The sequence below is a fragment of the Tribolium madens genome, unplaced genomic scaffold (assembly GCF_015345945.1).
Source record: "Tribolium madens isolate multiple individuals breed KSU strain unplaced genomic scaffold, Tmad_KSU_1.1 Scaffold_19;HRSCAF=116;Tcas5.2_LG9, whole genome shotgun sequence".
Lineage (NCBI taxonomy): Eukaryota > Metazoa > Arthropoda > Insecta > Coleoptera > Tenebrionidae > Tribolium > Tribolium madens.
The window spans coordinates 16,200,407-16,224,033 of NW_025400983.1; the positions used below are offsets into that span (position 1 = coordinate 16,200,407).

Consider the following 23,627-nt stretch of genomic DNA (forward strand, 5'->3'; position numbering starts at 1 on the left):
TGACGCTTTCGAGAGTCTTGAAATATTTAAAAATAGAGATAATCTCATGAATTCAGACAACGGCCCCATTCCCTTTTCTCCCCTCTACTCGTTAGTTGAGGGTAGGGAAAGTGAAAGTCGGAAAATTAGTATATAAGGCATTACCATTGTTAAATTAGTTAGTTTTATTCTCACCTGAGGATGACCACTTTGTGGTCGAAACGCGTTGTACTATTAAAATAAAAGTTTGGTGTGACGGGTTAATCGTGTTTTTGTTCAACAATTAAACAAAGAATCCAAAACTGGTAAAATATACAGGGTTTTCCATTAAAAAAATAAAGTTGATGTGATTACCGGTGAAATAGAAAACAGCATTAATTTAGCATCTATCCTAAACGATAGATGACAAAAAATGTTCAACTTTGTTCTAGGAAGTATTGTCTTTAAAAATAATGGAGTTATGGCTTGGGGCGTTTTTCATAATACAGCCTGTATATGAAGCAGTTTTCAAAAATAAAGTCAAATTTAAGGATTCTAGTGATAACCACGCCTATAACACCAGATGTAAAGAACATTTGATTCCAAAGAAACATAGAACTGCATTATTTCAGAAAAGTATAAATTATAACTGTTGCAAAATTTTTAATAAATTATCAGAGGAAATCAAATATTCGACAAAGAATAACAAAAATATTGTAATGTGAAAAATTGGCGGGCAGTGTAAATAAAACCATTAAGCATTATTTGCGGCCGTTATGAAAGTCATGTAATACCTCAATTCTACAAAATTTCATAATTCTCTATGCGGTTCAAGTAAATGTTTTATAATTTTTTTTTAATTTTAACTTTTCGATAGAATTTAAATAGTTTTAAGCATATACCAAATTTCATTAAGTTTTGATGAATAGTTTTTATAAAATTTAACTGTATCCATACTTTTTAGCGAAAATATAAACATCATAATTATGATCAGTGACTTTTAGATTTTAGATAAATATTTTATGCTCCAAATAAGTTGTAGTTTCTATAACCTAGTTTGATCATGTTTTACTTTTTCTTAATACCGCTTGTTTATTTTAGAGAAATTGTATTGGTTTTAAACCTTTTTGGTGTATGTAACTTCTACAGTATTAGTCAATGTTTAATCCTTTCAAAGTATCTAGGCTATACCTGCGTTTCAATATTCTTGTTTGTAAATTACTTACTGTTGAGTTAGTTACTGTTAATATAGTTTTCTCGAAAGTTAACGCCTTATTCAAAGTTCTTGCGGGTGGCTGTGAGAAACGATTTTGGTCTGCTTTGACTAAATGTGTGATTTATTGAAACAATATTCTTTATTACACGTCTAAATCAAATTTAACAGCTCAATTAGAACACAAAATAAATATATTGGTATTTTTAATTCCAAAAACTCAGTGCATACAGTGAAGAAAGAAATTAAGAATTTGCAATTAGATAAACAATTAATTTTTGTACATAATATTTTTTTTATTCACAATGACATTTCGTTTATGTAATAAAATATCTGTTGCGTTTTTGACATTTGATGGGCTGGTACCCTTAGCAATCCTACATAAATTAGTTCCCGGCCAAGAAACGATATTCATATTTGCTGATGTCCAAATGGTTAGGAATCGACTTATTATTATAGTGACAGTCAATAGATCTATTTTTTTATGTTTATGTTAGAACTGGCATTCAAAAAACTTTGTTGTTTAATGAAGACTATTAATTGTTATAATCTGTAGGTATAAAAAAAATTTGTATATAAGGTAAACAAATTGTGGATTGTGAGCGTGTGTATCGGAAAACAAATCGCGCCTTATATTTTTATGTATGAAGCAGTTCTAGGGCGCCCCTTTGTCGGTTAATGGGGAATATTTCGAGGGTGGTATCATTTAAGTGATGATATCACGTAAAAGGCGACGTTATGGCTGTAACGAAATGTGGACTGTGCCGAATTGTGTTTTTTTACCAAAAAAAAGGATTTTACTTAACGACATCATTTTCTCTTTATTTGAAAATTGAGTGGGTACAAACTTTACAAGTGCTTAATGTTGTAACTAATATAAAGCATTAAAAATAATGGATGTAACACACAAAATTCTAAAAAGGGTGAAACTTTTTGAACTCAAGTTTTACGTCGAATTCAAGTATGTCAATGGGCAAGGGCTGTAGTAAAAGTTTTCCCTCGTAAACTTATAGTTCATATAAAAGAACACTTTTATTCGTGTTTTTTTTTCTCAGTTTGTTGAGCGAGCGACGAAGTTTCACATTTGAATTTTCTGAATGACCGGAACTACGACTATATTTCCGATAATCGCATGCAAGATGCGACAAATCAGAGCGTATGCACATTCACACTACACTTTATAAGAGGTGTTTATTAAAATTTAGCGTCATAGTTGGCGGTGACTATGAGTGTGTTGTGAACGAACCACAATTTTTAATACACCCGGCGAGGTGTCAAATGTAAGATTAATAACTTTCAATACGATAGTTCGTTCACAATTAAATAATCATTTCAACCCGTCATTTACAATAAAAGGGTTGTTATCTATGTATGTTGAATTAAAACGGTTTTAACAAATGGACTATTTTAATTAAAGGATAATGCAAATAAAGACAATGTGGTAGTTACAAACCCTCGAGATAGTGTTTAAATCAGTTACTGTGAATAAACATGCCATTACACAGTAAAGATAAATGAAAATTTAATGCGTAGAAGCTTAAATCCCTATAAAGTTTTAAAATGGGAGACAGCTGCAAAATAAATATAAAGTCTAGGATTCTATAGGAATTAGGAGGAAATATAATTGGTATGGCTGCCAACAGATCCTCGATAAAATTCCACAAACATACTTCTAGAAAATATTTAATTGCTATTAAATTTTAATGTCGTAATCACGGATTCGTGATTAATTCGACTAAAGTAAAAGTAAATGACTACTTGATTCAAGTTAAATTTTTAATTCGCCTTTCAACTTCCCAGTTTAATGCAGGGTTATTCACAAAAGGGGCATTTTTTTTTGCCGCAACCCGTTATACATATTGCAAAAATTTCTTGATTTCAAATTTAGAAAATAATTATAACTGTTTCTTTGACATTACAGCAAAAAATCATCTCTCAAATGATGCAACATGTTTTGTTGTCGTTTACCAACAGATTGAGCGCATGTTTAGAAGCCGATGGTAGACACTTAGGTATAGGTTATCTGCAAATSTGTCATTTCTGACAAATTTATCCAACTTACTTTGATTTCTAATTTAAAACAAATAARATTATTTAAGCAGTTAATRATATTGTTGTTTGCGGCAAAAAAATTCAGAAGTACCCCTTTTCGTGAATAACACTGTACACGTGCCAACTTCCCACGTAAGAATTTTAACGATGTTGGATCATTTTCTCGTTTCAGAATAGCATATTATTCAACGAGTGAGAAAGTTGGCCATTTCCACGAAGATGAAATTTACGTGGATATAGCCATTTCTCAAGAGTTCAATACTATACTTTTTCTAATCTTAAGTAATAACTAATTTTTTTTTTATATTTTCCCTTTTAATAATTTGACCCGGAAAAAGAAGAAGAAACTATTTGATAGACAATTATTCAAGGCATAATTTTCTGTTAAATAATTTTCACAACCTTTACACCCCACTGACCCGTCGGTACTAAATACACTAATTACTCGATAATCCGAACAGCTCGTGCGAATTAACAATGCTTTTGGACTATCGAATTCATAAGATTGTGTATTGTCCACAATCTGATTATAATCTAAATTATTTCGAATTGTGTGTAAAAAGAGTTTTTAAAAAAGTTCTACAAATTAAAACATAACATTGTTTTTCTTTTATTTTATAGAAAGTAAATATCAATGTAAATTATGTAATATTAAGTGGTAAGTACTAAATTAATGAACTATATTACATAACGAGCACGGAAAGTGATAAATAACGCACAAGCGGGAAAGTTGCGACCGAGGCGTTTGCCGAGTGCAGGCAATAYCGCGAGTGCGTTAGACACTTTCCTGCAAGTTTTGAACACTGTTTTTCCTACGACCATAAATAATTGTTTTCTTACAAACATATATWTTTTTCATAACGATTTATTTTTTATAATCGATACAAAAATACGTTGAATGACGATTTATTTTTTATAATGGATACAAAATAATACGTTAAATGAAAAAATACAAAACACTTGAGTGTGAATTGTGCGTTAGATTTCTAACACACGGTGCGAAAACAAATCGCACAGGTTTTTGACCTCGTACGATATTGCCAATTTTCAAACAGGATGCGTTTCAACCACAAAGTGATCATCCTCAGGTGAGAATAAAACATTCAATTTAAACATATCTTATCCGATAGATTTTGACGCGCTGATTACGAATTTATGTTTTATTTTCACCTGAGAATGACCACTTTGTGGTTGAAACGCGTCGTATTTGAAATAAAAATTTAGTGTGGCGAGTTAAATTGTGTTTGTGTTTACCATTCCCATACCAAAAGGATCCAAGAAGAAGTTTCAGTTCTAGGGCTTTTTGCCGAATTCTTCGTAATAGAAGTAGGTACATCTTGTAAAGGCAATTTGTTTTCTTTTCGGAAAATTGTAAAAATTAGTTATGTTTTTTAAGAACGTTCAAATTAGAGAAGTCAAGAGATCGGATTATAGAAATCATTTTACGTTCGGATTACCGATGAGTTTGGATTACCGAGAGTTTTGATTAGCAAGACAATACTGTACTATGTCACATATATGACTTTTTTTGTCAGTATTTTTGTAAGAGTTTTATTATTCTATCGTGCTCTGTAATAATGATAAAACACAAATTTGCTTTGCTTAATGCTTATTAGCCCTAGGATGCATAGCATGGGTATTTTGTACCCGACTGATTGTTTGCTTTTAAATTTATTTTTTATTTTTGCTGATATTTTTAAAAGATTACAGATATGCCTTCTTTATAATATTTTTAACATAGTAGTTAAAGTTATATTTCATAAAAATTGGAGTTTACGGAATAAAAAAAATTTTTCTTGTAATTACACATTTTTAAACCTATTCAAACTTTGTGTGATTTTTAAGTCAATTAAAAGATAATTGTAAATTTTTGTAAAATGCACAAACAGACCAACAAGCAACACACCGGTAAAAAATTAACAACTAAAGAAAAGCCCAACAAAAAAAAAACGCAAATGCAACCTAGTGTGTGCACAAGTAGCAAACCTATTTGTAAAAAACACCCTGTATAGATTTAAAAGTAAAAAATGTTAATAAAGCGATTGTTTAAATAAATAATCATTATTTTAACAATAACACAACTTAATAATTCAAATTTTGGTGGTCAAAATAACGCCAAAATGCTCTAGGGTATTTTTCATCCATGTTATGTAAATCTGTTGGTTAAAACAGTCATGCATCCTAGGGTTAAAAATAGTTCTCTTAGATGTATTGAATTATTTAGGTTACTTTCATTTAAGGAAAAAATCATAGGTTTAATAAAGCTCTACAGGGTTACAAAATATTACAAACCTGCATTATGAATTTTAGTTTTGCTAACCTCTTTTTTAGACCCTTCTTGTATTTATGACTTCTGTCACAGCTATATATTTTTATAACTAGCTTTATAAACAACCCTTATAAAAAACAAATTCAACTCACAATTAAACTAGAGCTCCCAAAACTAGTAAAGGAAAGTTTAAATAATTTACAATGTACTTCTTGCTACAAAGTATGCCAATTGACACTTAAGTTTTAAATTTGTTTTGATTCTGTGTTGTAAACTCAGGACAATAAGAAAACTCATTAAATCATTGCATTTGTAAGCTAATAAAAGTTGGAAAGTAGAGTAACAAACTTTCTCGCGTTGTCTTTTATGTCGAAGTCCTAATTTTTGATGTCTTGTTTTATTAAATGTCGTTTGGTTCTCTTTAGTTAGCAATTCTCTTTATCGACAACAATTAGTTTATGATTCAAAGAGTACACTACACTTTACTTTTAAAAGTAAAGAAAGGTTGTTCATTATCTTTGTGATGTGTTTCTGAAACTAGTGCGTAGTACAAGCTTCCGAAAGGAATCACGAGCAGGTAATGCCAACTGTTTTTTACGTGTATAATACAACGTTTTCTTCTGTAGTTGATACATTCATAATTTTTTTTAATAAAAATTTTTAAATGATCGAATTTATATAGTTGCCGACTGTCATCGTCGTTGCCAGGGTTGATCAAAAGACATAGGCAAATATGTTAATGAAAACATACAACCAAGAGACTTGCTTTTATTTACAGATTTCTGTAAATTTACGACAAACTACTAATTCCATCTTTTAGTTGTTTGTTTTTAAATTTACCTAAAAAATACAGAATATAAAGCATTCTTTGGATATTTGGCGCAAAATATCAAAAACACTTTTCAGTCAACTTTCACCAGTATTGTTCACATAATTTTCCAGTTAATTTTTCCGTTTCGAGTTCGAATTATTTGTTACATACTATATTCGTGGTATGCTCTTTTTAGTCTGCACACTATCCGACCTGAAGCAGATAGATATTAAATCGTAAAGTGTTGTTTAAGTCTCAAAAGCCCCATACAAAAAAAATTAAGGATGAAACAAAAAAGTTTTGTTTTGTGGGATACAGGGGTATTCACGAGTAATAATGAGCCTAACAACATCCCGACGCAACCAAATAAACATATTTTTCAAACGAGTAGATACCAATTATTTTTTTTATTTTTTAATGAATCCGAGACTGAGTTTATTAAGACAATTTTGAGTTGTCTCGTTACGTGACATCTATCAAACCTAAAATGTATACAATCAATTTTTACAATAAAACGATTTTTTTTATATTTAGTACATCAGCGACTATTAATTGCTCCGCACACCATAAGCTTCGCCGAAAACATAGTAACCATTTCTAGAATAAAGTTGTACTACGTCTACTCGTATCTAAAGAATAAACAGCAACATTGTTAATACCTATAAGAGAAAAGAAATTATTTCATTTCATTAATAAAAATGAATTTAAATACAAAGTCATGTCGGTGCATTTCGAAGTAAATCATAAATCTCCAACTATACCATAAAATATTAGATGCGAATAAGGTGTTCGGTATAAAATTGTTTGCAGAATATGTGAAATGTTCGATGAAATATTACAGTCACAAGGATGATATATTTTCCGGCATTGTGKCAACACCTAACGTATTACTAAAGTGTTTGCCCGTCTAGTAACGACTAAAATGCCGAATTAAATTTGTATAACTGTATTAAATTGTATAACTTTGCTTTAGTTTGWTTTTATAATTCAATAACAAATGATTGTAATATGTTTCAAGTGATAAAAATGTTTAAATAGAAATAAAACATTATTTATCACACCAAAAACAAATTACAATGTTAATAATGTAACGTACTTTTTATCCCTACACTCATTAATCTGGAGAGAATATACAATTTATTTTTCCTAGAAGTTACAAGTTTTGTTTAAGCGTTTAAACTCATTACTTTTATTTGAGAAAATGTTTGGATCCTAAAAAAATATAATAAACCCATGAATATACGAGAGAAAAATATATCAATATGAGCTTTTATAACCATACCTCGTATGTTGAAAGATAACCCTTTCTTTCCATATACATGGTCACCGCCTCCTTAATGAAATGTAACAATATCCCGCCTGGGCATTTCGTAAAAAACGCATTGGAGCAGTAATTAAAATTTTTTCTTAGTTACGGGGGCTACTAAGGAAAAACTGAATAATCTTTAATTATTAACGAAAAATAACGCAACTAATAAAATCTGGGAAAGAAGGATACAACAAAATAAATATGAAATCATATAGGGCATAGTTAAAATTTGTCAGTTTGTCAAATATGACAATGATGATTGGTAATAATAATAGGCATTGTGAACCCAAATTATAGACTTTTCTCAAATGTCGCAAAGCAAGTTGCAAAAATGTAATGGTAGTTGCATTGAAAATTTGGTAAGGCTCATTATTTCTCATGAATCATCCTATAATATTTATCGTCCTAAAGCAGAGGAGAATATGAATCTTCTACATAAACTAAAGTTGTAGAGCATTTTTGTTAAAGAATGAATAATAGATTTAGCATCCAGAAATTATGGTGCATCGAAACTGCAGTAAATTCTATGAAAACTTTTAATGCAGAATGCCTTTTGCTACATATTTTATGTCCGCAAAATTGTTTTAGAAGTGCGAACACTATAAAATTCAAAAACTACCATAATGCACTTTTTTAACAATAAGTATGAAACTAAATAACAACGTAGCCATTGAAAAAAAATACAAATTTTGTAATTAAATAAAATTGTTTTTAGCCCGTACTTTTCTTTTTATAAATTATTAAAGTTGCGTTCCGAGCTCATCACGAAGATTTTCCGAACTTAACCGAAGTGGTCGTTTCATGCATTTGGGTCTCATGGGAGAGCCTTGATTTTTATGTTGATACTTCGGGGTGGTTTCAAATAGACTAAAAATAGAAGAAAATGAGTTCTAATTGGATTTTTTGATCCATTCGAAACAACCCCAATGCACCTGCTTAAAAAACCGGCTTCTGCAAGGACCAAATGTATGAAATGACCCTTTGGGTTAAGTTCGAAAAATTTTCGTGATGAGGTCGGAACGCAACTTTAACAATTTATTTTAAAAAAAGTACTGGCTAAAAAACAATTTTATTTAATTTTCAGATCATAATCTTTACTTAAAAAATTAACGTGGGTTGTTATTTAAAAATATTTTTCCAAAACTCGAAAACTAGAAGAAATTTCGAAAAATTTTATTCTTGATAAATGGTCACAATTTAATTGTACTTTACGCTACACTAATTATTTTTTTGTAAAGTGGTTAGTTTACGAAAAAAATGCTTGGTCCCATACTCTTAATAACGCAACAATTAAGGTGAAGAAAAACTGAAAATGATAATAAAATTAATAATCCAGATATACTACGAAATATGATATATGGAGTTAGACAAAGGGCGCTTTTGTGCTTACAAGAAAACATTTTCAGCATTTATTGTAACCGCTATTGAACAATATATCTTTCTTTGTTGAAAATTATCTCAATTTTGATATTAAAGTCGTGTTTTAAACTTTTTGGCATTTTACCTTTCGACTTGTTATTTTATTTGACGTTTCACCTGCAGTTAGTTCAAACACAGACATACGTTCTCAGAATCAAAGATGACTCGATTACAAATTATCTTGATCACTCGATATACTGGGTGCGCCAGAACGCGCGCCCCAGAGAAAAATTTCAAGCAAGATACCAGGAACATGGAAAAAATGTTTAAAAAATTTTATCTGTCAAAAAATTTTGACATTTATTTGTTGACATTTGACATTGCGACTGCCTAATACCTGTGCCATCGCCACACTGGAAACATAGCAACTGCGTTTTTTGAAATGAAATAGATGAGTGGCCAGTGATTTGATTTCTATATAAAACAAGAATCTATGTTACAACTAAGCCCTACCAACAAATTTTGAACCAGAAAGTGGTAATAACTGTAATTTTAAATGTAATAAATATGTTTTATCCACAATCGCTCTATAAAGAGACTTTATTCCACACTTTAGATGCGTATAAAGTACCACTTTATCCACTAGTGGAATAGAGTAACTTTATTCCACTGTTAGTAACCAGCGGACCGCGTAACAGCTTACTACGTTTAACCGAAAGCACATTTGGCGTGACGATTAAATGTCAGTTTAATTTTTAATTAAATTTGGAATAATTTGGGCCTGTGATTGTGGATAAAACGTTATATTGCAGTCGTGTGTTAGTGGCGTTTTATCCACTAAAGAAAATTAACCGCTCGAACTGACGTTCTCACGGTTAAACATTCTTGCGTGGATAAAACGCTACCTAACACACTCTTACAATAAATAACTATTGTCTGAAATTCTTTTTAAAGGTACAAATATTACTTCTAAAATACAGAAAAACATTTTCTTTCTTTTGTTACACAAATCACAACTCCTTCCAGTTTCTTCACTTGGTTTTCAAAAAGTTGAAAATATTTTTAAAACTGCTTTTTGCAACTTTTGGACAATATTAGAATCATTTCCAGAAACAATAATTTTTTATTTCTCTTTCTTAATCCTACATCAGGCAAAAAAACAATAAATACAAAAAGCAAAAATGTAGCTTCTTAGCTGCTTAATAATAATTTCTTTTTGTACAATTTTTTATTATTGTTTCAAGCCTGAGTTTTATTCGTTTTTCGTACACAAGTTGTAGAACGGATCAATTTCTTGTTTTATATAATAAGATTACATTTATAAAACTTTGAAGTTTGTTAAATTAGAATTTTATGTGCCGCAATATTTATAAATATCTGAATAAATCTCATCTTGTTTCAACTTACTGAATTACTTTATTAAAACTTATGTAAGAACTAGGAGTAAACAACATCTAAACCGGTAGCAGGTAAAATACATCTTTAAAACTTGTAATAAATTTATAAGATGTAATTAGAATTATGGACGTAATATTCTTGTATAGTAAAAATCAGGAGGATAGATCGGTGCATCATCAATTTCATTTTTTCATTACCAACATAAAAATAAAACAAAAAAGTCTATCATAATGTAAAAAACCAGGTGAATAAAAAGTATGGAACCAAACGTTTTTTGCTTAAACTATTTATTTTTTGAAAAAACTAATTAATGAGTGATAAAGTACTATAAAAATGTGATAATTTAACAAGAATAAAATTTTTCGAAATTTCCTTTTGTTTTTGAGTTCTACAAAAAAAAATATTTCTTTAAATGGCAACCCACTATAAAATCATTTTTCTCATAAAAGCCATACTCTAAGGATTACAAGTATCTGCTTTATTTTTAATTTTTTCAAAAAAATTTTTTCACATAAATTGCAATTTTGACAAAAAAAAATCGCATAACTCAAAAACAAAACAAAATTCTGAAAATACGATCACATTTTTTATATTACTTTAATTTATATTAATTATTATTTTCTGGAGGCAAAAGATTAATAATAAAACCGCTTGGTTCCATACTTTATATTCACCCTGTATGTACTTCAACTACACCACTTAAATGTCATGTTCGAGTGAATTTGTCAATTTGACATTGACCGTAATAATTGTCGTCGTTGAAAGTTGAAAGTTTCATTGCTTTTGTTCTGCGTCTCATTAGTTCTTTTAATAATTCCATACGATTAAGCAACTTCCATGAAATCAGGCATAAATGCACTTGTGTTGGTGTAAAAAATTAAAATAATGGGGGGTCACAAAAAACGGGGCCAATCTTATACAAAAACATTCAAATGCTGTTTTAGTATTTTACGTATTGTGTCAGCTATGGCACAAAAAAAAAAAATAAATTTCCATACCCACAATCCGAGGGCTGTAAAATTATTGTCAATAGAGGTCGGACACGAATTATTATTTAAATTAACATCGTAGGTCATTTTTGAAGTTCAAATATTGCTTCATATTTATGAATAACCCTGTATATAAATAAAAGCGAGCGGAGGGAGTGAGAATTTAATAGGCAGAGACTTTTAAACTATAAAAAGCGTGTTGTTTTTAAGATTTTTTGTAACACTAATATTGAATCAGAACTCATAAGATACGTTGCTATTCACGATGTAGGTATTTTTAAGATAAAGCGTATTCTAATGGCAACATAAAAGGTAAGCTTAAATGCACACAAGAAACAATATAAGGTATTAATGTTGCAAAAATACCTTTTAAAATCACATTTTGGTGAGCGAAAATAATGCATACAGATAAAAATCAATGCCAAAAAGTTTTTGGAAAAAATTTACAAACATATCCACCACAAAGTCCTATGTTAAAATAGTTTATTATAATATAAGCAAGACTTTAAAACATGCACGACGGGTTTAAGAGCACGACGCGTCAGCGGAGTGCTTTTAACGTCGTAAGTGTTTTAAAGGCGCTTATAAACGAGTATTATACGCTATTTTTATTATACCTGTCCATTTACGATCTTTTATGAGCATTGAAAAAATGTGAATTTACACAATAAAATTATCAAAGGTTGTTTGTGAATCGTTTTCGAGACGGTTACTAGTTTGTTGTTAAACACATTTTTTGCCGTTTGTAAAAATCCGTTCAGAAAATGAGTGAAGATATTAAAAGGCTAGCAGCACAAGCAGAACTGCGATTAATTCCGGAAAAATCAAAACTTGAGTACTATAAAGAATACGACAGACTAGTTAAATGAATGGCAGCGAAAAATTCGGCTATTGTGGACGAAACCGTCATGTTAGCCTTCATGAATGCAATGGTAAAACGGTAAATAATTAAGTTTTTTTTTTATTGTTTTCAGGCGGTTGCTATTTGCGAAATATTTGGATCATGCAGAAGATATGAACTGTGTGATTTACGGATGTCGGACATTAAGAGAGAGGGTTCTGCTATGTTAATCTAAAACGGAAAAAGGTCGAAAATTTGCGATTCTTGATAATTCTGACATACTCTACGTCCAGTTGTTCAAGAAATATTTGTCTCTGCGTCCCGAAAATGTGACTACAGATCGAGTTTTCCTGACGGAAAATGCACGAAGCAAGTTGTTGGGATTAATACTTTAGAAAAATGTCCTTTCTTGGTCGCGCGTTTTCTGAATCTATCCGACGTTGAGAAATATACCGGCCATACTTTCCGACGAAGCTCAGTTACGATTAATGGCAAACAGTGGTATGAGCATCAATTAGTTGAAACGTCAGGTGGGATGGAAATCTTCGAGTGCGGCTAGTGGCTATATTGAAGAATCCACTTCAAACAAAATAGTTGTTTCCAAATGCATTGCTGGTGTTCTGAACACATCGGTTGCTGAATCAAGAGCTATGGACGTCCAACAGAAGAATGAAAATGAAAAAGCTTCTACTAGTTATGAATTAGAAATAAGAAATAACAGTAACCAGCTTAAAGCGGCGGGCTTTGAAATTTCAAACAATAGTAATTGTAATTTTAATATTTATTTCAATAAATAAAAATTGGTTCTGACATTTCACTATTTATTGTTACCTAGACATCTTTAAAATTTCAGCGTGCAATAAAGGCCAAATTACGCACGCTGCAGCGTGTTTTAATTTAGGATTATGGTGCAGGTACAATAAAAAAAACAAACCTTAAATTTCAATAATTGTGATCACGATCGTAAAATAGACAGGTCTGGAAACTCGTGTTTCAAAATTGAATTAAAAACTCTGGATCTCAGTAGGTTTTGAGGGCAACTATACCCGTGGTGCCTCTATCGGATTCTACGTTAATTACTGCGTATTTATGAACGAAAAAGGACGTCTCCGTGCGTAAATAATGTCAAATATTAAATTAGCGCTTGTCATAATTTGTTAGGTTACTCTGGGCTTGTTAAAATTGTTAAAAAATGTGCAAAAAACAACTTAATAAGCGCCACATATAAAGTATAATATGTTTAATAAAAGTGGCAGGTAAGTGCCGTTTTATTTACGAGTATTTAGTCTTCGAGGAGGTTTTTAGAATAACGTTCATGCTATCGAGTCAATCCATAGCATTTATTAATTGCCACCTTACCGTCTAGTAGCAAAAAAGAGTAGAAAACATTGCTGTTATTGATCTTTACACAAGATGCTACCTATGATGATAATAATGCAAAACCTTTAAAACAAAACGTGGAAAAGAAGTGTTATTGAAGAAATAAAACAACAAATAAATAATGTTATAGTAAGTAACTTTTATACATAAGTTATTTTTTAGTTATCCAATTCTAACTAATAAGGTAGCGATCAAGGTTGGTGTTACAATAGAAGGATTTTGTAATGACAATCTTCCAAGATATATAAAAATGGTGTTTTTTACTTGGTCAGAACCCACTTCGTGTACAGCGAGCTTTTTTGAATAATAAAGAAAACCACAGTCACAATAAAGACAATTTTAGGATCTATTTTTGTGGTGAGCGGGCACTTTGTAAACAGAGTAAAGAAATAAATATTTTTTTAAAAACTTGATACATTTGTGAACTCATTTATCTATAGGACTTTAAGTATTATACTTTATTGTATTGTACTTTATTACTTCTTAGACTGATACAAATATGTCAAAACTCAAAACCCTAGTCGATTAAATGCTTCAATGTTAAATGTTTTAATGTTTTCTCTCTAAATTTGTACCTTTTTTCTCAAAATGTAATTGACAGCTTCTATCTTTTCTTTGCAGTACAGTATTTAGAGTTTCATCCCTTGCCCTTGGGTCCAATTTTTCTTTCACCCAAAAAACATTGAACGACAAACTCAAAACCAAATTTTTTTTTAATATTTAATTTAGATAAAAAATCAAGTTGAACAGAATGAAAGAAAACAAGATATTAACCAAGAAAACATGAAGTATAAATCAAAGAAAACCATCCTAAAACACCGAAAAACTGTGCAAAAGCGGCAAAAATATTTAGAAACGTTGGAAATAGAGAAAAATTCGCTTTTTAAATTTGTGGTTAGCTGCCAAAATGCTGTCAAACAGTGAATTAATAAAATCACCCGCGATTCAGAAAAAATCATTCAATTTCAAACGTATTTATGAATGGAGTTTCCAGACCTGTCTATTTTACGATCGTGATTGTGATTAATCAAGTTTGACATTTAAATTTGAAAACTCAAAATGCCTTGACTGACAGAAAATGRAAAGTTTWGATCCATTCCAAAATAAACAATGGGTGGACCATRAAAAGAGTTGCTACTCATTATGGGCTAGATAAAAGCACTGTTCTACGAATAAAGAACAGGTGGGAATAAGATTGGACCTTKACTAGAAAGCCATCTTCGGAGCAGGATGCAGCCCTTTTGAATAATTTAAAAGAAAACCTTTTCAATACGACCAGACAAAACCTTTTCTTATTGTTTGTATTTATAATTTTAAGTTCATTTCAATTAAATTGCTGTTACCTTCAAACACTAATTACTGCCGAATTATTTGTTTTATAAAGATCATTAGGTTTTATCTGCAACATAATAAGACAGAAATTTGTGTGCTGCATGTGAGATTAATCACATTTTTTTTTAAATGCTGTCAATGTCATCTTTAACCTAATTTCAAAACTACCCATTCACCTAGCTGAAATTTTGCAAAATTGTTAATATTATTATTATAAAACTTTGCATGGTAAAGGACAAAATCATAGCTTTCATGATCATTAAGATTATTGAGATCATAACTTTTTTTACGGTTTATGAACCCCCATGATTAATACCAAAAATTGAAAGCTCAATCATTTTTTTACAAAAAAGTACTCTTGTTTCAGATCGTCAAAATATACCGTTCTCGAGTTATTTGGGTATTCTACACCCTCTGCAAAATGAGAATTTATAAATTTTGAGCGTATCTTGGAAACCATCCACTACGTAGCTGTCAATGCTGTCACATTAAATGTTAATTTCACTAAATACAAAGTAAAATTATATTTTCATATTGATATTTGGAAAACTGTATTTTTCAATTTTTTGTGGTGGGTCAATAAGTACTCTGCAATTTATTCTCATTTGTAGAGGGATATTCGTSGTTAAAATCATGCCACACATTTTTAAATCACCCGATTGAATGTATAAATATTTACTTAAATATAAATACCGGGTGTCTGGTCTCAAACTCGAACATAGGGAAATAATGTTAAAGAGTATTTGCCAATTTCTTTGCTTAATAATACAAACAGGTATCTAGGTAAGCAAGAATTTAATTGGTTTTTATTAAAAACAACAAAATGTAATTAAAAAAATCAAATACGTTTTGACCATAAAAGCCCTGCAATGAAGTAATTATCCATTTTCACTTAACTACAAATAAATTGAAAAAAAACTTTGACGTTTTTGACAACAAATACCACATACTTATTTCACGTATTGATAACTTTGAAAATTATATAAAATTATAGTAAAAATATCATTTTTGGTACACGCTCCGCAAAATGATACTTTAGCGAACTCATTTTAGTCCGCAAAATGCTATTTTAGCGGCCTAGTACTTTTTGTCCATTTTAGCGGATTGAAAGGTAACTTAGCAACACATTAGAAACATGATTTTATTGCAAAATTAACAATAAATTTACATTGAGAAATGGAAATGAAAATTACAGTTTTTGGCATTTTTAAAACTATTTTCAGAAAAAAAGAGCTTTTTCAGTTAGGTTTTTCAGATTTGAAGTGATGGATTTGTTTGAAGATTCTACTGACGTCGATGTTGATGCAACCACGTCAACAAAATTGATTCTTTTTGTACCATGATCAAAGCTGCCACTTTCTTCACTGCAGGATGCAAACACCGTAGTGCATACCTTTTCGTCCAGATAGGCCAACATCACATCTTAGTTCACGAGAGTCACGCCATTTGCCTGCTTCCAATCACGAAACGAAGCATATTCTTTTTCATACTGGGCTTTAGACTTCCAGGAAGCAAATCCGAAACAATTATTTTTCCTTTTTCGGAAATGAACGCCGAAACTTCACACATTTTCAACACGACCGTTATTTCGATAAACAACTGGTTGCCATAATAACGTCATGACACCTACTACGCTTTCACACAGTTTCCACATTTTACGATTCAGAATTCAAATAATTCACATTTTCAGAAGATATTTTGCAGAGCTGATACCAAAAAATTATGTATGCACCACGTACGCAAAATGTTTTAGGGGACTCATCTCATTAAAGACTCGGCTTCTACGTCGCCTCGTCATTAATTACGATTCGTCCCCTAAAACAACATTTTGCGTACTTGATACATAAAATACTATTTCATTCTAATTGGAATCATTTGACGCGAAATAATTTTATCTTTCATACAGATACCATCACCTTACTTATAGGTTGTATTGCCGAATACGAATCATCAAAAATAAACAATACCATGTTAATTCCCTGTGTTCGAGACTGAGACTAGACACCCGGTATAAAAGACTTACAAATACGTTAATGCAACTTAATTATTATAACTCCTACCTTAAGAGAATTATTCCTTTGAGTCTTAATGGGCTCTTGAATAACTCCCTGCAAAACGTATGGTTTATTAGTTTCAAAAAATCGATAACATAAAAATAAATAATAAAAATTCTATATCCGCTTCACCAGCTTGCAGCAGTAAACACTCCTACAGAAATTTGTTTCGTTCATTTTCGATCCATTAAGAGGCCACGACCTATAGAAAGAAGCTTTCGTCTAAAGTCTAGACGATCAGCGGAAAAGCATTGTAACTAACTTGTAAGTTAATGAGGGAGCAAGTCGACAATTAACTAAAGCGCTTGCTGCAATCACCGCGTTTAATGTCGCAATAATTATTATTCGCTCTCCTTACTACACATGTTCATTATACTATTGAAAACTAGAACAAATACATATTCTACCGATTAAATACGTCACAACCAAATGTCACAAATAATTTTAAATAAACATACTCCTTCTGAAAGTTAAATTTAGCAGCGCAGCAAAATAAAAAGAAATATAAAAACTATAAAATGCGTTTAAAACAAAATAAAAATTCATTTGTTATTAGATAAAGTCCAAAGATACCACTGGACAAATACACCCGATTGTTGTTATTAAGATTTGATATAATTTTTTTGTTTAAACGGTGAATTTTAGATGCCAGTTGCGCATAAGGTCTCCATTGAGTGAGTGAGCATAAAAAAGTGTTTCACACATGTAGAACACAATGTTTTTCTACGACCTTAATAAATTATTTATTATTATAATCAGTTAATTATGGTAACGATGTTCCTTTTAAGAAGATTGTCATTTTTCAAACAAACATCATTTTCCCTTCTATAGTTTTTTTTATAACAATTGTTAAAATGATGACAAGTTGGTATAAAAGCGTCATATGGTGAATTTGACACATTGTGATTGTCAGCATTGAGTTTCTCAATGACATTTAAAAAATGTCGCATGTCACACATGGCGGTATTTTGTTGATGTCTCCGTGGATGATACATACATGCTGACCTTGGGGTGCATGCAAGCTCTATAATTTTTTTTCTATCCAAGCTATCGACTTGATTTTTTTTTAAAGGATAGGTTCTACAGTGTGTTTCACATAACTTTACGAGGCTTGCGCCTAATGTACGCACCCAAATATACAGAAGTCACAGAACACTGGATACAAAAAACACACATTTAATTATTTAATTTTTGGAAACCCATGACAGTAGTTGTCAAACTAATCACTGTTTCATTAATAGTCATAAACTGCAGTTTTTCAGAAACAATTATCATTTGTTCTATCAAGAGACGGCATGCATATGATTCTAGTTTATCTATCTTAATCACTAACTAACTAAAAATGTTGTAATTTTTGAAAGGGTGAACAAACTAGAGAAGATTATCCAATTTTTCAAATTTTGTAATCGAGTTCGTATCGGAATATGTATTATTGATTGCATCTTACAGGCGCAGGCCTCGTAAAATTATGTGAAACGCCCTGCATAATGAGGCACATTTCAAAAATATTTTTATTTAATACAGGATGTTTACTACGATTTTTTAAAAGTGACAAATTACAAATGGCAATAACTCGACTTTTTCAAATACCCTATATTTCATTGCATTATTGCATGGCATATTTTATGAGCTTTTTGTCGATGTAGAGTTTGTGGGGTCTATTTTGTAAAATTTGTGAGATTTCTGCAAAATGAGAAATGTTGATGTGCTTCATTATCAGACCTACCATTTAAAAAAAGTCAATAGCTTAGATAGAAAAAAAAGTTATAGAGCTTGCACGCACGCCTGGGTCACCCTGTATGTATCAGTCGGAATATTTTGTAAAGATTCAAGACATTTCTAGAAGCCCTAAATATCCTCAAATTTTCTTCAAACCGCTTAAATTTTCGACGATTTGGAACTTTCCCCATCGGAAACCGTGCAAAGACGTAGTGATTTCCCACTATTTTTTTGCATTCAAAATATTTTTGAATCATGTCTGTTAACACATTATCATCCATGATTGATACCAAAAAGTATACAAATAGTAAGACAAAATGCGAATTAACATTTGTCAACATTACTCGAAATTATTGTTTTCCATTTCCTGCTTTAATAAATATATTATTTGACAAATATCTCACTAACGGTTGGTTTTTGGCATATGGTACTAAAACCTTTTAAAAGGCAATTAAGCAAAAAATCCAAAAGTGGAAAAACATACAGGGTGTTCCATTTAAAAACATTAAATTGATGTCATTTCCAGTGAAACAGAAAACAAAATATGTTCAAGTTTGTTCTAAGAAGTATTTTCATAACTTTAAAAATAATGGAGTTGAGCTTTGAGCGTTTTTCATAATCCAGCCGGTAGATGACTGAGACCATGTCATTTGCAACTCCTTCATTAACATAGGGCCCTTTCGTGTCTTTTTATTACTTATATCATGCATTTCAATGGGTTCCAGCTTCCGGAACACATTTTGAATGCATCCATATTCTGAATTTATGTAATCCCCAACAAGTAACATGTATAACAACAACTAACGCAAGAGCAGCGAGACAAATCACTGTCGTAGTTAACGGTTTTCGCCAGTCCAGGATTTTGTAGATATAAACATTTCCTTTTCTAGAAGCGATTAACTAAGACGTAAATTCGATCATCACTCGGTTTTACCTGCTGATGCCTCCAGCTGCGTAAAAAATGACGCTAAATACTATGTAACATATTCCAAAAACAACAGAGTAGCAGCAGTGAAGCAGCCGAGTAGGATACGCCACAACAAACAGATCTATCATCATCAACACGGAATTATTAGCGTGAAGAAAAAAATTCATAGCGTTGAAGCTTATGACTTTGTCTGCAAGAACCTCTCATTAAACCCAGGAGGACTCAGAACACTGACCCACCATCGTAAATTAAAGACCAGTATAGTATAGTTATCTCAAGTGCGGTGTCAGTAGCAATCACGTTCAACATCCAGTACAACTTATAAAATTTCAGAGTTATAGATTGCAGGTTGAGATATTTTCGCAAGCGAAGCGCCAAGACGCAAATGGACAGGGCCATAGCACTTATCAAAGATTGTAAGGTGCAAATGGTGTAACCCCAATTTGTCAAGTAAATCAACCATTTGGCTTTGAACGACAAGTCGGCGTCGGGGTGCTTCACAACGCAGACAGAGATTAGGAAAGTCGTGAAGAAAAAAACACCGATGATCCAACGATAGACCAAATACATAACACTTGGTTTTTGCTCTTTTTGCCACTGAAATCCATCCTTGAATGTGYGCCTGAAATAGTTATTTTTACTCACTTGTGAAACAACAAATAAGATTGGTTCTTCGTGTTCGAGCGATAGTTGTTTCAAAGAACAGCATTTCCTCCATGTTTCTGTCATTGTCTAACCAAAATTTTCCAAATAAATAACCAAAATTGACATGACATGTCGACATACACTTCGCGTCATTCCAATCGCCACACCGGCAACGTCGCAACTGTGTTTTTTTGAGGTAAGATAACAACACAACTTCATATTAGATATGTGGTATCATAAGAGAGAATCCCTTCCTCATTACAGCCAAATAGCAAGAGAGGAATTGAAAGAGCAATGAGTTTAATAAAAACTAATACCAATTATACGTTTTTTTTAAGTTTTATATTAAAATTTAAGAATTCTTTGTGTTTTGCTACTGAACTAAATACAGGGTTCTGAAATAATTTGGGCAGCAACCCATTATACAATTCACATAGGCGTCTAGCTTCCTCATTTTTAAAAATTATAAAATTGTATCCAAGAATATTTTGCTTATTTTTCAATTTGATATTTAAAAAGTAATACAATGTATTGTTACACAAATAACGAATAAGTGGCCATGCTCTTAATCCATAGAGAATGCAAGAAAAGTGCTCCTGCAGTTCTGTTCTTGGAAAGGTATCCAAATCGAATGCATCCGGTCCTGAAACATTTCGTAAACTGGAAGCCAAGTTGCAAAAATTTAAAATAAAAATGAATTACCAAAAGCAAGGATCCGGACGGCCCTTAACAGAGCGAGAAAAATTAGCGATCACCAAATTCTGTGAAGAAATGCGAACAGACAAACCGAACATGATTATCAAAGAAATTTGCAGTAAAGCTGCTCACATATTCGATGTATTTTTTCAAGATCTGCTATTAAACCCCTAATATTTCTCTAAAAAATCCTTTTTTTAGGTTCACCCTACTGTTGTTTTTAAGATTTTTCAGGAATTTCAGAAATCTGATTGAGTAAAAACTCCTGATAAGAAAGGGCGCCATAAAATTAATTACAAAGTTGATCCAGCATTTTATTACATAAAAGAGGCAAGGCAAATTCATACATATCATGCCGATCAAAAACACTTTACCATTGACGACCTTCATCGGTTTGTTAAAAACGAATACGACTACACTGGCAGTGGGTCTAAGTTACACAAAATTATTAAAGCTATGGGGTATAAATGGAAAACATTTAACAACAGAAAAATTTTAATCGAACAACCACATATAATTGCGAACAGCATTAAATTTTTGCGGAAGTATTTACAGTATCTTCAATCCGATAATTACCAATTTGTATTGTTGGACGAGACGTCGATTTATGAAAACGGAAGTCCAGTAAAAACCTGGGTTAATGAGTCGGATCCATTAGGCGTTCCGCACCGACTAAAAGGTGAGGGTAGAAGATTCACCATTCTCCATGCAGGAACTGCAAGGGGGTTTTTAGATAATTGTGATCGAAAACATGAACTCCAAAATTTTCACAGAGTGGATCGAAAGACAGTTACTACCGGCACTGAATAGTTTTGATAAAACTTGCGTTATAATCATGGACAATGCTCCATATCATTCCGAGCAACTAAAAAAGTACCAGTCTCAACAATAAAAAAAAGAGACATGATCCAGTGGCTCCAAGAGAACAATACTCCATATCCCCCTGATTCTCTGAAGTCAGAGTTATGGGCCATTATTCGCGACAAAAAACAATACCTTGAGAAAACTTATGCAGTTGATGATTTAATTCGCAATAAAGGCCACATTGTTCTTCGTTTGCCTCCCTACAACTGCCAGTACAACCCCATAAAATTAGCTTGGGGATTTGTAAAAACTTATTATAATAAACATATACCATCAGCATCTGGTCCTAAACTCGAAAAGGCAAAACAAATGTGGTCAACGGCACTTCAAAATTTTACTCCTGATATGTGGGCTAATAGTGTTCGTCACTGCGAGGAACTGATTAGAGAGGACTGGAAAAATCTGTCAGTTGAGAACATTCCTCCAATAGTAATTCAACTTTCCACAGAATCAGATTCGGAAGACGATTTTGATTCAGATTCTGAAAATGAATAAACCATTTAAGTTGTATATGTCCAGTTGTATTTTTCCGTGTCATTATTGTTTTTATTTCGTGTTTTTTGGTATAAAATTTGATACGCGCAAAGCTATTCTGACACTTCAAAATTACTGATATAACCTCAAACCTGATCTAGGGAGATTTTACAATACAGCTGCTCCAAATCTGCAGCTTTTAGGGTGGTACAGTCTGGTCTCTGAGGGAGTTTTGACATTGACAATAGTTTTTAAAAAAAATGGACTCTCCTGTGACTGACCCTGTATAACGGGTGTTTTTTTTTAATTTGGGGTCAATGCTATCCATGAAAGTTCGGTTGTGTAAAAACCATCGTATATGTGAGATTTGACACTTTGCCGGGCGTATTAAAAATTGAAGAGTGGAAGTTACAAAAGAGCTAAGTGCCAAATTTTAACTTCTTGTGATATTAACTTGACATAGTTTTATGTGTTATGTTGCTTGTCCCTGCAAAAGCATGTTCATTAAAAGATGCGGCTATCGGTATTCACAAAGTCAATTGCTGTAGACAGGTGTCAAACGCCATTCAGAGATATTTGTGCTAATTTTACGGATTTCTTGCTGTTTCTGTCATTAATGATGTTATAAAAAGAACGAAGGAATAAAAACACGGAGAGAAAAGAAAGTGAACAAAAATTCTTTAGGAAATCGGGCAAGGCTTATAAAACTACAAGAAATCAAGATAAACCACCAAAGTTACAACCAGAAGTAAGTATATTCTTTTTAGAATCTGAATTTCAATATATAATGCGGTTTTTATTCGTAAGTTTTGTTTCAGATATCTTGCAAATGCAAATTCAGATGCAAAAAGATAAGATGCAATAGACGACAAAGTATATTTCAAAAATTTTACAATGAAAACTCGGAAAACCCCAGGCACATATTTGATGGGACTTATCCAACTGCTTGCTATTTAAAGACGGAGACATGGTAGTTACGTAACAYCAGAGRATAGTAAACGCCAGACCACAATAGCAAGGCGSTTATGATTCGATGCGAAAAAGTAAAACCASCAAACATTAAAACCAAATCCTCAATTTCTAGGCCATGGGATCGAGTCCAACATTTTGAAGAAAGAAAAAACTATATAAATTCTTTGAAAAGATCAGACTTACCTGCAATGAATTCTGAAAACAGAGTTTCAGACAATAAAAAAAGCCTTCTTTCTAAGTTACAAATTGATACCACGTCTCAGGCGACTCGGAAAGGAACAAGTACTCAATAAATTTTGTGTCAATTTCTCACCAAGAATTTCTTGACACTTAACACATTTCAATTTTTTTATTCTTTTTTTTT

General features: G+C 31.6%; 2 protein-coding genes and 1 pseudogene across 4 annotated transcripts in view; 1 reads left to right on the plus strand and 2 right to left on the minus strand.

Moving 5' to 3' along the window:
* The window catches only part of LOC123012181 (metabotropic glutamate receptor 2), a 390,426-nt gene that overhangs the window by 296,141 nt on the left and 70,658 nt on the right, over positions 1-23,627 (minus strand). For 2 of the 3 annotated variants that reach the window (XM_044410042.1, XM_044410034.1), the window contains exon 2: positions 16,972-17,019. The exons of the other annotated variant lie outside the window; for it this stretch is intronic. The gene's annotated coding sequence lies outside the window, so the exon portion shown is untranslated. The remainder of the gene's footprint in view (positions 1-16,971; positions 17,020-23,627) is intronic. 3 annotated transcript variants of the gene reach the window in all.
* On the minus strand, positions 19,363-20,375 carry LOC123012209 (protein rolling stone-like). Its single transcript, XM_044410085.1, has 4 exons — positions 20,258-20,375; positions 19,852-20,209; positions 19,619-19,802; positions 19,363-19,570 (listed from the first exon to the last, which is right to left on the minus strand). Exons 1-4 carry the CDS (start codon positions 20,339-20,341, stop codon positions 19,396-19,398), a joined length of 801 nt encoding a protein of 266 aa, XP_044266020.1. The 5' UTR covers positions 20,342-20,375; the 3' UTR covers positions 19,363-19,395.
* Positions 21,050-22,312, plus strand: LOC123011570 (annotated as a pseudogene).